This window comes from Danio rerio, chromosome 17 (genome assembly GCF_049306965.1).
Source record: "Danio rerio strain Tuebingen ecotype United States chromosome 17, GRCz12tu, whole genome shotgun sequence".
Classification (NCBI taxonomy): domain Eukaryota; kingdom Metazoa; phylum Chordata; class Actinopteri; order Cypriniformes; family Danionidae; genus Danio; species Danio rerio.
The window spans coordinates 15,946,227-15,958,283 of NC_133192.1; the positions used below are offsets into that span (position 1 = coordinate 15,946,227).

Consider the following 12,057-nt stretch of genomic DNA (forward strand, 5'->3'; position numbering starts at 1 on the left):
TTGGGCATCTGTTTTCGGATGCCTCCTGGACAAGGGTTTTTCAATCTCGGTCCTGGAGGTCTTGTGTCCTGCAGATTTTAGCTCCAACCCAAATCAGACACACCTAGGCTAGCTAAATCAAGCTTTTACTAGGCTTTCTAGAAACATCCTTGCAGGTGTGTTGAGGCAAGTTGGAGCTAGAATCTGCATAACACCACCAACCTAAGGAGGTGTTCCCATAGGCCTGGAAGACACAGGACACGCTGCTGGAGGGACTATGTCTCTCAGCTGTTCTAGGAGCGCCTCGAGATCCCCACAGAAGAGCTGGTGGAAGTGTCTGGGGAGAGAGAAGTCTGGAGTTCTCTTCTAAGACTGCTGCCCCCACGACCCAGCCCCGGAAAAATGGACAACAATGATATGAAACATTAAAAAAAATATATTGTTTTACAATTTGACAATGGTAGAACAAACAAGACTGTACACTTCAACTTGTATTAAAGTAAATTTGGTGTTAAAGGAAAAAAAAAAGAACGACAGCAACATTTTTATTTAATTTTTTATTTGAATTTGACTCATTTCACAATCAGTGAGCGGAAGAGGTTTTGTTGATTGGATTTTCTAGGATTTCATTCGTCTGTCCCATGTCATAACTCTAGTGTCCAACAGTTTTGTGAATATGCCTTGGAATGTTTCATATCTAGAACATTAGATACAGTAGTTGTGCCCATATAACTTTGGAGAAGCTGACAGACTTCAAGAGAAGCACCAACAAAGTGATTTTTTCACTTACTGCAGGATGTTGTTACACAATCCAGACAACTGGGGAGGACACCTAGGTTCAGAGAGGGAATAAAACACTAACAACTGCAGTCGGTCATTATACCCATGTGTTTGTCACAATGAAAAACATCACTAGTGATACGCCGCTTAGCCTGTGAGTTTGCATGATTGGCTGGATTGCCTGGCCATCAAAAAAAAGGAAAACACTAATACTGTGTAACCTGTTTGTGTGCTTGGCACTGTACAGCAAACTCCTGGTCCAATATAATAATTAAACAAAACCCGATCAGAACAACACTAACAATAATAATTATGTCAATAGATCCTTTGAACAAATGTTTCTTTATTGAATGCAGCAATTTTGACCATTGGCATCCTTGAAGCGCAGCCGCATCTTGGGTTTGTATTTCTCAAGATACATAAGTTGTTTGGCGTTAAAAGCCCCGCGTCTTTTCCTGAAAGAGAAATGATCGGCCAAATCACACAATGACCAACAAAATCATATTCTACAGTTAAAGAATAGACAGGTCATTTTCGTGACTTACTGACGAATAAACTGGACTGCATCTTCATACATCATCCCGCATTCGATTAAGGCTATGGCCACCAAGACAGGAGCTCTGATCGCCAAAAAAATAAAAATAAAAGTTTAATTGAAAACCAAACTCAGTTGAGTCAGGTCACTTTTTATATAGGACATTTCCTATTTCCTGATCTACAGTTCAACGGGAAAGTATTCATAGCGCTTCACTTTTCCCACAATTTTTTATGTTACAGCTTTATTCCAAAATGGATTAAATTAATTTATTTCCTCATAATTCTACACACACTACCCCATAATGACAATGTGAAAAAATATATATTTTTAATTGTTGCAAATTTATTAACATAAAAAACCTGAAAAAAAAATCACATGTACAATAGTATTCACATTCAAGTGTTGCTCAATACTCTGTTGATGCACCTTTGGCAGCAATTACAGCCTTTGGCACACCTTTGGGAATTTTTGCCCATTCCTCTTTGCAGTACCTCTCAAGCTCTATCAGGTTGGATGGGAAGCGATGGTGTACAGCCGTTTTCAGATCTCTCCAAAGATGTTCAATAGGGTTTAGGTCTGGGCCACGCAAGGACATTCAAAGAGTTGTTGCGAAGCCACTCCATTTATATTTTGGCTGTGTGCTTTGGGTCATTGTCCAGCTGGAAGATGATCCATCGCCCCAGTCTGAGGTCAAAAGTAGAGGTCTGCATTCCCGCGGCTGTCCCGCAGGCGCCGACCAGATTTCTGCGGCGCGGGTATAAATTTCCGAATAAATCACGGGAGCGGTCGGTAACGGGTTTAATTTGGGATGGGAGCGGGCTGTCTAGCAATATCGCTCCCGACTCCCGAGTGAGCACGCGTATGTATGTGTGTAAATGAAATAGCGCGATGCTGTGTTTAGCTTGTTTGTGTGTGTGTATGCGCACGCGAAAATGAGAGATGTGTGTGCGCGTGCGTGAATGAGAGAGCTTTGCCTCTGTGTGTGCTTGGTGCTTATATGTGTGTGTGTGTGTGTGTGTGTGTGTGTGTGTGTGTGTGTTAGTGCGCGCGCGAATGAGAGAGAGAGAGCGAGAGAGAGCTTTGTCTGTGTGTGTGTGCTTGGTGCTGTGCGTGTGTGTGTTTATACAGACAGCTTGTTATAGGCTGTCTGGACCGTATAACTGGGTGATTTTCGGTTTTGTTCTCCCTCCCCTCTTTAGCGGGATCGGGCGTGGCGGGTAGAAAACGGGGCGGGTCGGGCAGCGGGACAACAAGTGCTTAATTTAAGCGGGAGCGGTCGGGTTCGGGCTAAAACCTGGCGGGAGCGGGATTCAAAATTTAGTCCCGCGCAGATCTCTAGTCAAGAGCACGCTGAAGCAGGTTTTCATTCAGGATGTCTCTGTACGTTGCTGCATTCATCTTTCCCTCTATCCTGACTAGTCTTCCAGTTCCTGCTGCTGAAAAACATCCCCACAGCATGATGCTGCCACCACCATGCTTTACTGTAGGGATGGTATTAGCCGAGTGATGAGCGGTGCCTGGTTTTCTCCAAACGTAATGCCTGTCATTCACTCTAAAGAGTTTTTTTTTTAGTCTCATCAGAGCAGAGAATTTTGATTCTTATAGTCGAGAGTCCTTCAGATGCCTTTAGGCAAATTCAAGACGGGGAGTGGCTTCCATCTGGCCACTCTAGAATACAGGCCTGATTTGTGGATTGCTGCACAGATGGTTGACTTTCTGTACGGTTCTCTTCTTTCCACAGAAGAATGCTTGAGCTCAGACAGAGTGACCATGGGGTTATTGATCACCTCCCTGACTAAAGCCCTTCTCCCCTGATCACTCAGTTTAGATGGCCGGCCAGCTCTAGGAAGAGTCCTGGTCGTTCCAAACATCTTCCACTTACGGTCCACGGTACTCATTGGAACTTTCAGAGAAGCAGAAACTTTTTTTTAACCTTCCCTAGTCTTGTGCCTCGAGACAGTCCTATCTCGGAGGTCTACAGACAATTCCTTTGTCTTTATGCTTGGTTTAAGGTCAACCCTGGGACCTTATTTAGACAGGTGTATGTCTTTTCAAATCATGACCAAATCAACTGATTTGACCACAGGTGAACTCCAATGAAGCTGCTGGAACATCTCAAGAATGATCAGTGAAAACAGAATGTACCTGAGCTCAATTTAGAGCTTCACAGCAAAAGCTGTGAATACTTATGTACATATGATTTTTCAGGTTTTTTATTTTGGATAAATTTGTAACAATTTCAAAAACTATTTTGTTCACATTATCATTATGGGGTATTGTGTGTAGAATTTTGAGGAAATTAATTAATTGCATCCATTTTGGAATAAAGCTGTAACATTAAAAAATGTGGAAAAAGTGAAGCTCTATGAATACTTTTCAGATGCACTGTAGATAAAAGCCGAGTTTCACACCATTACAACACAAACCGTTCCAAAAGATTAACATGTCCATGCACATCAGTTCTAAGATAACTTTAAAATGACACTGGGTAACAGCACAGAGACGTCCACAAACTAACATTTCATATCAGTAAACTTAATTGTACGGCATTTGATCTGATAGCACTTACCGCCCTAATCCAGCGACGCAATGTACTGCAATGCAACAGCCTGGTTCATCTTTAAATTTACATTTGAGAAGATTCAACCAGTCATCAACAATTTGCTCAGGTGGTGAACAACCATCATCAAAAGGCCAGTCCTAAAAGAAAACACAGTGTACATTTAAATTCAAAGTACCAATTATTCTACTGTAAAGGTTCCTAATTATTGGTTAATGTAAGAATCTGGACTTACCCAGCAAACAATTGTTTAATAGACATCTTATAGACCTTTAAACATAGACAGCTTGGCTAAAACAAGGCTACATTTGAGCTCTCAGTAAAAATCGAATAGACGTCTAAGAATAGTCCAAAACTAGACTAGACGTCAAATAGACAGACTTTATATGTGGCGTCATTCATTTCTGTTTATTTGATGACTAGTCTAGTTTTGGCCTATTCTTAGACGTCTATTCGATTTTCACTGACAGCCCAAATGTAGCTTTGTTTTATCGAAGACGACTATGTTAAGACATTTATTAGACACCCTTTTAAAAAGAAAAATGATTTCTGTGTACTTGTTAAGAGTGTGTGTGCACAGATGTGTTCATAAGAGCAGTTAAAGTATGGGGTGAACCAACTTGTACTTAAACATACAAATGTGTACAAGTGTAAATACACTCCTGAGCATACTTACAAAGAGAAGCTAGTGGTATAATTGCAAACTACACATAAAAAGCATCACCAGTGTGGGGAAAAGTTACTTTTAAAAGTAGTGGATTACAATATTGAGATACTACCCAAAAGAAGTAACTAGTTGTATTACATTACTTTTGAGTTACTTTTTATTATCAGGCTGAGGCTTGAACTCTTTCAGGACTTGTTTCATAAACCTTTTTTAATAAAGGAGTTCTGCTCACAGCGACACACTGCAAAACCTACACCTATATTAACCTTTAAAAAAAAAAAAAAAATTTTTTTAGGATAATGTTATCTGAGAACTTCCTGACCCCAGAGCTATAGAAGCCGTATATACAGATTATTGAAAGTTTAAAGCAAAACAATGAACACATTCTCTCATTGACTTCGTGATTTATTAGCTACATTAAAAAAAATTAATTAAAAAAAAGTCATGTAATTTTGTTGTAAGAGATCATGTGATTTTAAAGATTTGATGTTGATTCAGCTTCTCCTACCACAGCAAATTACGTTTTTACCGTTGATATTTGGTGCCAGTTACTGAGGAAGTGATGATTTTGTTCTCTTTGACTCGTTGGATGGAAACGCTGCTTTATTTGCATATATTTTATTTGTTATTCCAGTTTTGTGCATAAAGTTCATTTGGATTTTTGGATAAAGCACAGCTATTGTGACTAATTTCACTTTAATTCAATTTTTTTCTGAAAGCTAATTAATTAAACTAAAAAGTAAGTCAAATACTATTACTTGTTTTTTTTAAAGTAATGCGTTACTTTACTCGTTACTTAAAGTAACATTATTATGTAACTCTTTTTACTTGTAATGCGTTACCCCCAACACTGAGTATCACAGTATGCATTAAGCAATCCATGCATGTCCAGTTTCCCTTAATTATAAAACACTTAATTAATAATTTGTCATAAATGTTTATGATTTTTTTTTTTCTGGGACAGTTCTCTCTTCAGACCCAGTTGAAATAACTGCATTGGGGATCTTCTTAGTGAACTAAATAATACTTGTTGGTTGGATTCAACTTAATCTGCCAATATCTTTAATGGGCTCTATGCACAGCTTGTGTTTTGCAGCCAATGATGAACTTCCATTGAAAGCGTAATGTGACTATTTTCAGTTTCATAAGCAGGCCCGTGCAGAGACCATCCAAAGGGCCTGTGCAGGATAATTTTTCTGAAGAGTGGGGGGGGGGGGGGGGGGGGGGGGGGGGGGCAGTTGTTGTTGCTGTTGTTGTTGTTGTCGCGCGCGTACTGAAGAGCGGTGTCGTCGCGCGCGTTCTGATCAGCTGTGTTGTCGCGCGTGTACTGTAAAGCGGGGGAGGGGGGGGTTGAGCACGCGTACTCAAGAGCGGTGTTGTCGCGCGCCTACTAAAGGGCGGGACGGAGGGTGTGTCGCGTCACAGGGGCACTTTTGATAATTTTGGAAGGGCACTTTCTATCCATGACTAAAAAGGCAATGTGCACTGCACAGGTTGAGCCCTATGTGTGCACGTGCCTGTTCATAAGGTTCCTTTTACAGCATCGATGTTGTAATGTAATTACAATGCATTCAGTAAAATAGACTTAAGCATTCATTTAGTTGTTCAAGCACCAAAAAAGATGAAAGACTGTGTAACCAACTAGCGCTCAGTATCAGCAGTCAAGTGCAGAAAAGCTTCTTGTCATGACTGAGACCCACTTCATATCGTAAATCTATCAGGCAGTGAAGATCACTGATTTTTTATTTTATTTTATAACAGAAAGGCAGTTCACCGAAAGCGCTAAGACTGGCTGGCTGAAATGAAAAAACCCTGTGCATATAGCCTATTCAGTGTTTTGTGAAATTCCTTTTCTTTGACAGTTTTATGGTGACAAAAAAATACATTCACATGATTTTAAAAGAGAAGTGTGGTCACCATACATGTTTTATTATTAAAGAGGTTCCCAAAGCTAATAACCATAAACCTGAACGAGCATGGTAACCTTGCACGTGTGACTGATCAATGATTGCTTACTCACGTGCATAAAAACTGTGTGTGCGTGTTTGATAAATATGGATTTACTTGTACTTGGGCCCATTCGAAATGTAATTCGTAGAACTAAATATTGAACATTTTAAACACTCTTGATAAATGAGGCCATGACATGATTTCTTCCTTATGCGAGCAATTAACAAAAACTTTTATATCACAAAATTTTTTTAATGTAATAAAAATAGTACATCTCACCAAAACTTCAATGCCTTCTTTTTCCACCGGTGCTTTGTCATAAGTTGACTCACAAACCCGAACCAGAGTCTGCACCCCAAAACTCTTTAGCTCCTGAAAGAGATCGACAAATGAAGTCATGTTCAACTTTGACGATCATGTAAATATTGCTATTCATATTAACCACTTAGAAACCTACCTCTGTAAACTTGGCCAGCTGTGAGTTGGTGGGATTGTGGGTGATGAGAAACCTCATGCATTCATAAGTGATCTCAACAGGAGCGGGGCGATTCATTTTGACACTCAAATGATTTATAATTGTACTTATTGAAGGAAAAAAGCAACAACTTCCGATTGTTTTACAGGGAAGAGTCAACAACTCCAAAGCGTTTAAACAATTTGACTTTAAGGCAAATCACTGAATGTTCTAAAAAGGTAAACCACGTTCTCGCTCCAACAGCTTTAAAATAAAACTAAAGAAGGGGACGATCCTTCTGGTTCACAATTTATAATTACCCCATTCAGGAAAGAAGAGATGATCAGTTGGCACTAGAGTGAGCGAAAAAAAACAAAACAATTCACTCTCTAGTACCTTGATTGGCTCAAATTAATTCATACACTTCAACTTTGGACAAAAAAAGATGCTCCCCAAAAGTGCAGAATGTAAGACGGGCAGTCAGGTAGTATAATCTTCATATGGCAGGCCCTCTGTTCACTTGTCTACAATGACCAGGTGCTGTGCCTGGCAGAAGTCTCCACTCACACTGACAAACGCCATAAATGTGCAGCCTGGAAGAGGAAAGAGGATGGTGACCAATAAATAACCAGGGCAGTGGATCCTAAAGGCTCACAACAACCAGCAAGTGCAGTGAATCAAAACGTGTCACCATTAACACCGAACGATTACCGGATATAGCCTACAGCCAAAGAGAGACCTCATTCTACTGCAGTTGATATTGACTTTGGGCACTGGATGGATTATGAACTCTCATTATAAAAACATACAGGCGTGTTTGTGTATATTGCGTAAGTGAAAAATATCTAACAAGCAGTATCGTTTGCACTTACCTTCAATAAGTGAACAGAAAACAAGTTGAGAACTCTGCATTCTATCTTCACCATTCGTGACTGTCTCTCCTTTGCACCTAAAAAAAAGAAAATAAGTATAAGGACTAAACTTTTCTTCATTCCTGAATTGTGTATTTGTCCAGACTGGTATTATACAAGCTTTTGCTAACAGGTCTAATAAAGTTCAATTTAAGATTTTTTTTAAGGCCAGGCAAAGACCAAGTACAATTTGATGAATAATCTGAAGGAAACACAATATGGCAATAGACTAGCGAATGTAAAGTGATATAGAACATGCATTAGTCTTCGCAATATTTCAACATTTTACAGTATATTGATTTAACATTTATTTTAAATAATATAATTTTTACCTATCTTGATATATTTTTATTTTACAAAAAAATAAGTAGCTTAAGTTTTGAATGACTCTTCCCTCCCTGTACCTGATCATGGCACTAAGTTTTTTTTAGGTTTACAGGGGAAGCAAAATGACAAAGGCATAAGACATTTTCTTAAAATAGATTCAAATGAAGCAGGCTTATGAATAAAAGTAGGGCTGCACAATACTGGAAAAATTACATACATTTTTGTACTATGCAATATTTATTGCAGTATATATACAATTTTACTAGATGAGTTGAATAAACGTTTGTAAAGAATTTATCATTTTAGATTGAAGAGATTCATTAGAGTGCATAAATTATATAAAAAAAAAACAATCTATAAGCACAGATAAATTCAATAAATAAAAATATGGCAATTAAAAAAACTGTATTGTATTCTGAAGAGTCAAAATGTATCCAAGTATACAGTGATTATAATCCAGACTCAAATTTGCGTATACTCACGATGTAATTGCGAATGTTCACATTGGGATATCGATACTGAAACAATATATTGTGCCTCCCTAATTTAAACAAGAACAAATATACTCCAGAGACCTCAAAAAATACTTAATATAATTACAAGAAAAGTTATTTTAATTACTTGGAAACAAATATTTGTTCTTGTTTAAACAAATCGAGTTATGTTAAATGTCATAAAACGAGATTTAATTTCACATCCCAAGTAAAGTTAAGGTAAAGTTGGTTTTAGATTTGCACATTCGTTTAGTGACAACTTGTCACACGCTATTGTTTACCATGGTACTTTGAATATTCGAGCTTAAATTACATGCAAGTATGAGTTAAAAACAACATTAGCACTATTGATTTCACTGTGAACAATGTTGTTCTTTAATAGTCATTGGCTGATAATATGATTTCACTAGGGCTGCACGATATTGAAGCATAAGCATAAGAATAAACTGACATTGCAACTGATATTGCAATATTTTCATTTACAGTTATATATATTGCGATATAAATACAATTTCACCAGATGACTTAACTGCTATATATATATATATATTTTTTTTTTTTTTTTTTTTTTTTTTTTTTTTACTGCTATATATATTGCAATATAATACAATTTTACCAGATGACTTCAATAGAATGTAAGGAATTCATCATTTTAGATAGACTGGGATGATGCTGTAGGGGAGCATATCTTTGTAAAATATCATTTAAAAAATGACAAGCATAGATATATACAATGAACAAAAAATGCAAATAAACTATGATTTTCTGGGGGGTCAAACAGTATTCAGATAATAATATAATAATTGCAACAATATTAATAATAATAACAATAATAACACTATATTCATTTAATGAAATGCAAATGTAACCTTTAAGCTATGATTGTTAAACCTATTGTGCCCAAATGTTTAAGTTTGCTCAAAACTCTTTCAGTCAGGGCTTAAAAACTTGCAAATAATAAACTTTCACCCGATGGTTCAAATTTGAAATGATTCCACTATGTTGTTAACTGTAATTGTCTGGTCAACTATAATCCCAGCTAAGTTGCAGATCCCTTCGATGTGACTATTGCAGACTTGCACATTGCAATACCAATGCTGAAACGATTGTGCAGCCCTAGATATTACCATTTAGAATTTGCAAAGAATACTTTTTTTTTATTATATTATTAAGGAGAAAGTCTGAACATGTAAATATGGCATGGGACGATAATCACTTTCAAGGTTTACCACGGTTTGAAAAAGTCAAGGTTTTAATACTGTTTGTTGTTATACGATTCCTAAGGTATATGATTTTTTTAAATGTTTTTTTTTATGTACTGTAAAGAAATCTGTGTTTTTGAAACTAACAAAACTCAATGATCTATTTTAATTATTTAGCCTGACATACTAACAGTTCCAAAATACTAAAAAGGTTTCTTAAAATAAAATAAATTATGTTCAATGAAGAGAAGAAGTTAAGTTTTTTTTTTGTTTGTTTGTTTTACTTAGACATTTAAAAAGAACTTACTTTAGAGCAGTAATCATAATACAGTGATAACATGAAACCATGGTATTTTTATCCAAGATTATCATACAATGAGAAACTACATCAATCCATGTAATTTAAAGCACCCCTATTTAGGAATGTATTTGTACCCAAAACAAAAATACTGATGGTTTATTTTGTGCATGCTATATTTATTTTATGACTAAATGAATTAAAGACTTTCCTCCTGGACTGAAAACAGCTGAAACCATCTTAGGATATATACAAGCCAAATAAAACATTTGAGAATGCATTCAAATTTTGGGAAATCACCAGATCACTCATAAAAGTTTAAACATAAAAATGCAGAGATGCATCTCCTTTGACACGTGCATAATCCATTCTATTTTTTGACCATTATCTCATTCTTAAAGGGATAGCTCACACATGCAAACACTCACACAACGAAAAATATATCAGTTACACACCTTGATGTTTATTCAATCGCCTATAATTTTCTTTCTGCTGTGGAAAACAAAGGTTTAGCAGAATGACAGCCTCAGTCAACATTTACCATCATTGCATGTTTTTGGTGAATGGTGACCGAAGATGTAATTTTGCCTGCCTTTGTGTTGTTTTCCACAGAATATATTAAATTATGTTTTGGATTAGAACGACATGAGGTGGAGTCAACAAAAATGTATATATAATTTGGGGAGAAAGACAAAGACATTTAATGCAGAGCACACAATGGGCTACCACATTTGCTGACAACACATTAATTTAAATGTGTAAAGGACTGATTTAAAAAAAGACATATAAATCAAATATCAAAATTCTAAAATACGTATTTGCTTAATTTCTACAGGAGCAGCATTATGTCCAGTGCCTTGTTGCGTTAACATGAAATCCAGCTTTTCCTAATTAAAGTCAATTTCAACGAGATTGTTATTATTTGACAGTTTAACTCGGTATTACATGTTTATATGTCACATTATAAGCTGTCAATACAACCCAAAGGTACATTATTATTTCAAAAGTGCCAAATGTTTTACGAGATTAGTTCGCTCCTGTCCGGCTAGCGTGTTTTAGCCGCTAAATGCGTATATATTTAAATACACGCTGAAGTTCAAGTTTCATCTTTTATCTAGGTGTTTATAAATGACAGGGAAAAAACGTACATATTATATAAAACAGATACTTACAAAGAGCTGACGGTAGATGTGAATACCGTGACAAAGGGAGAAAGGGTTGAGAGACGCTGCTAGCCGGCTAGCTCTCCTCTACCATAGAGCTCCAGTAACCAGGCGACAATTCCGGTCAGTAAAGGTGGACGATGATTTGGTGAGTGCAGTCACGTGGGCCATAAACAGTGTTGAATGGTTATGGAGGATAGATGTCACTTTTCCCCCCGGTGATGCGTCTTGACCAATCATCTTGAATCTTCTCACGCGATTTACATTTACGAAGATAATTTGTCATAGATATTGTTATCTGTCGTGTGTGATTATTGCAGCATACTGTAAAATGTAAAACACCAAATATGATTTGTTTTCTGCAAATGGAGGCGACAAGATACATTTTAGAAAAAAAATCATATAGTTTATTTGATATAAAAACAATAAAATATATTAAGATAAATGACCAATGATAGTATAAAAAGATAATACATATTATACACACACACAAACACACAAACATACACACACGCGCGCACGCACTCACGCACGCACACATGTTTGTTTTTGTGAAAAGTGGGGACAGTACATAGGTTTCCATTCATTTTATACTGTCCAAACCGTATATTGTATTGCCCTCACCCCACCCCACCCCTAAACCCAACCATCACAGGAGAGTGTGTGCAGCTTTACTCTCTGATTAAACTCATCCTGTAGGATTTATAAGCGTTTTGAGAAATGAGGACGTCACC

General features: G+C 36.9%; 1 protein-coding gene across 1 annotated transcript; it reads right to left on the reverse strand.

Annotated features, from left to right (window-relative positions):
* Positions 1 to 521: 521 nt before the first annotated feature.
* ptp4a2a (protein tyrosine phosphatase 4A2a) lies at positions 522 to 11,442 on the reverse strand. Its single transcript, NM_001005583.2, has 7 exons — positions 11,333 to 11,442; positions 7,801 to 7,877; positions 6,932 to 7,521; positions 6,754 to 6,846; positions 3,867 to 3,997; positions 1,305 to 1,379; positions 522 to 1,214 (listed from the first exon to the last, which is right to left on the reverse strand). Exons 3-7 carry the CDS (start codon positions 7,025 to 7,027, stop codon positions 1,103 to 1,105), a joined length of 507 nt encoding a protein of 168 aa, NP_001005583.1. The 5' UTR covers positions 7,028 to 7,521; positions 7,801 to 7,877; positions 11,333 to 11,442; the 3' UTR covers positions 522 to 1,102.
* Positions 11,443 to 12,057: the final 615 nt, after the last annotated feature.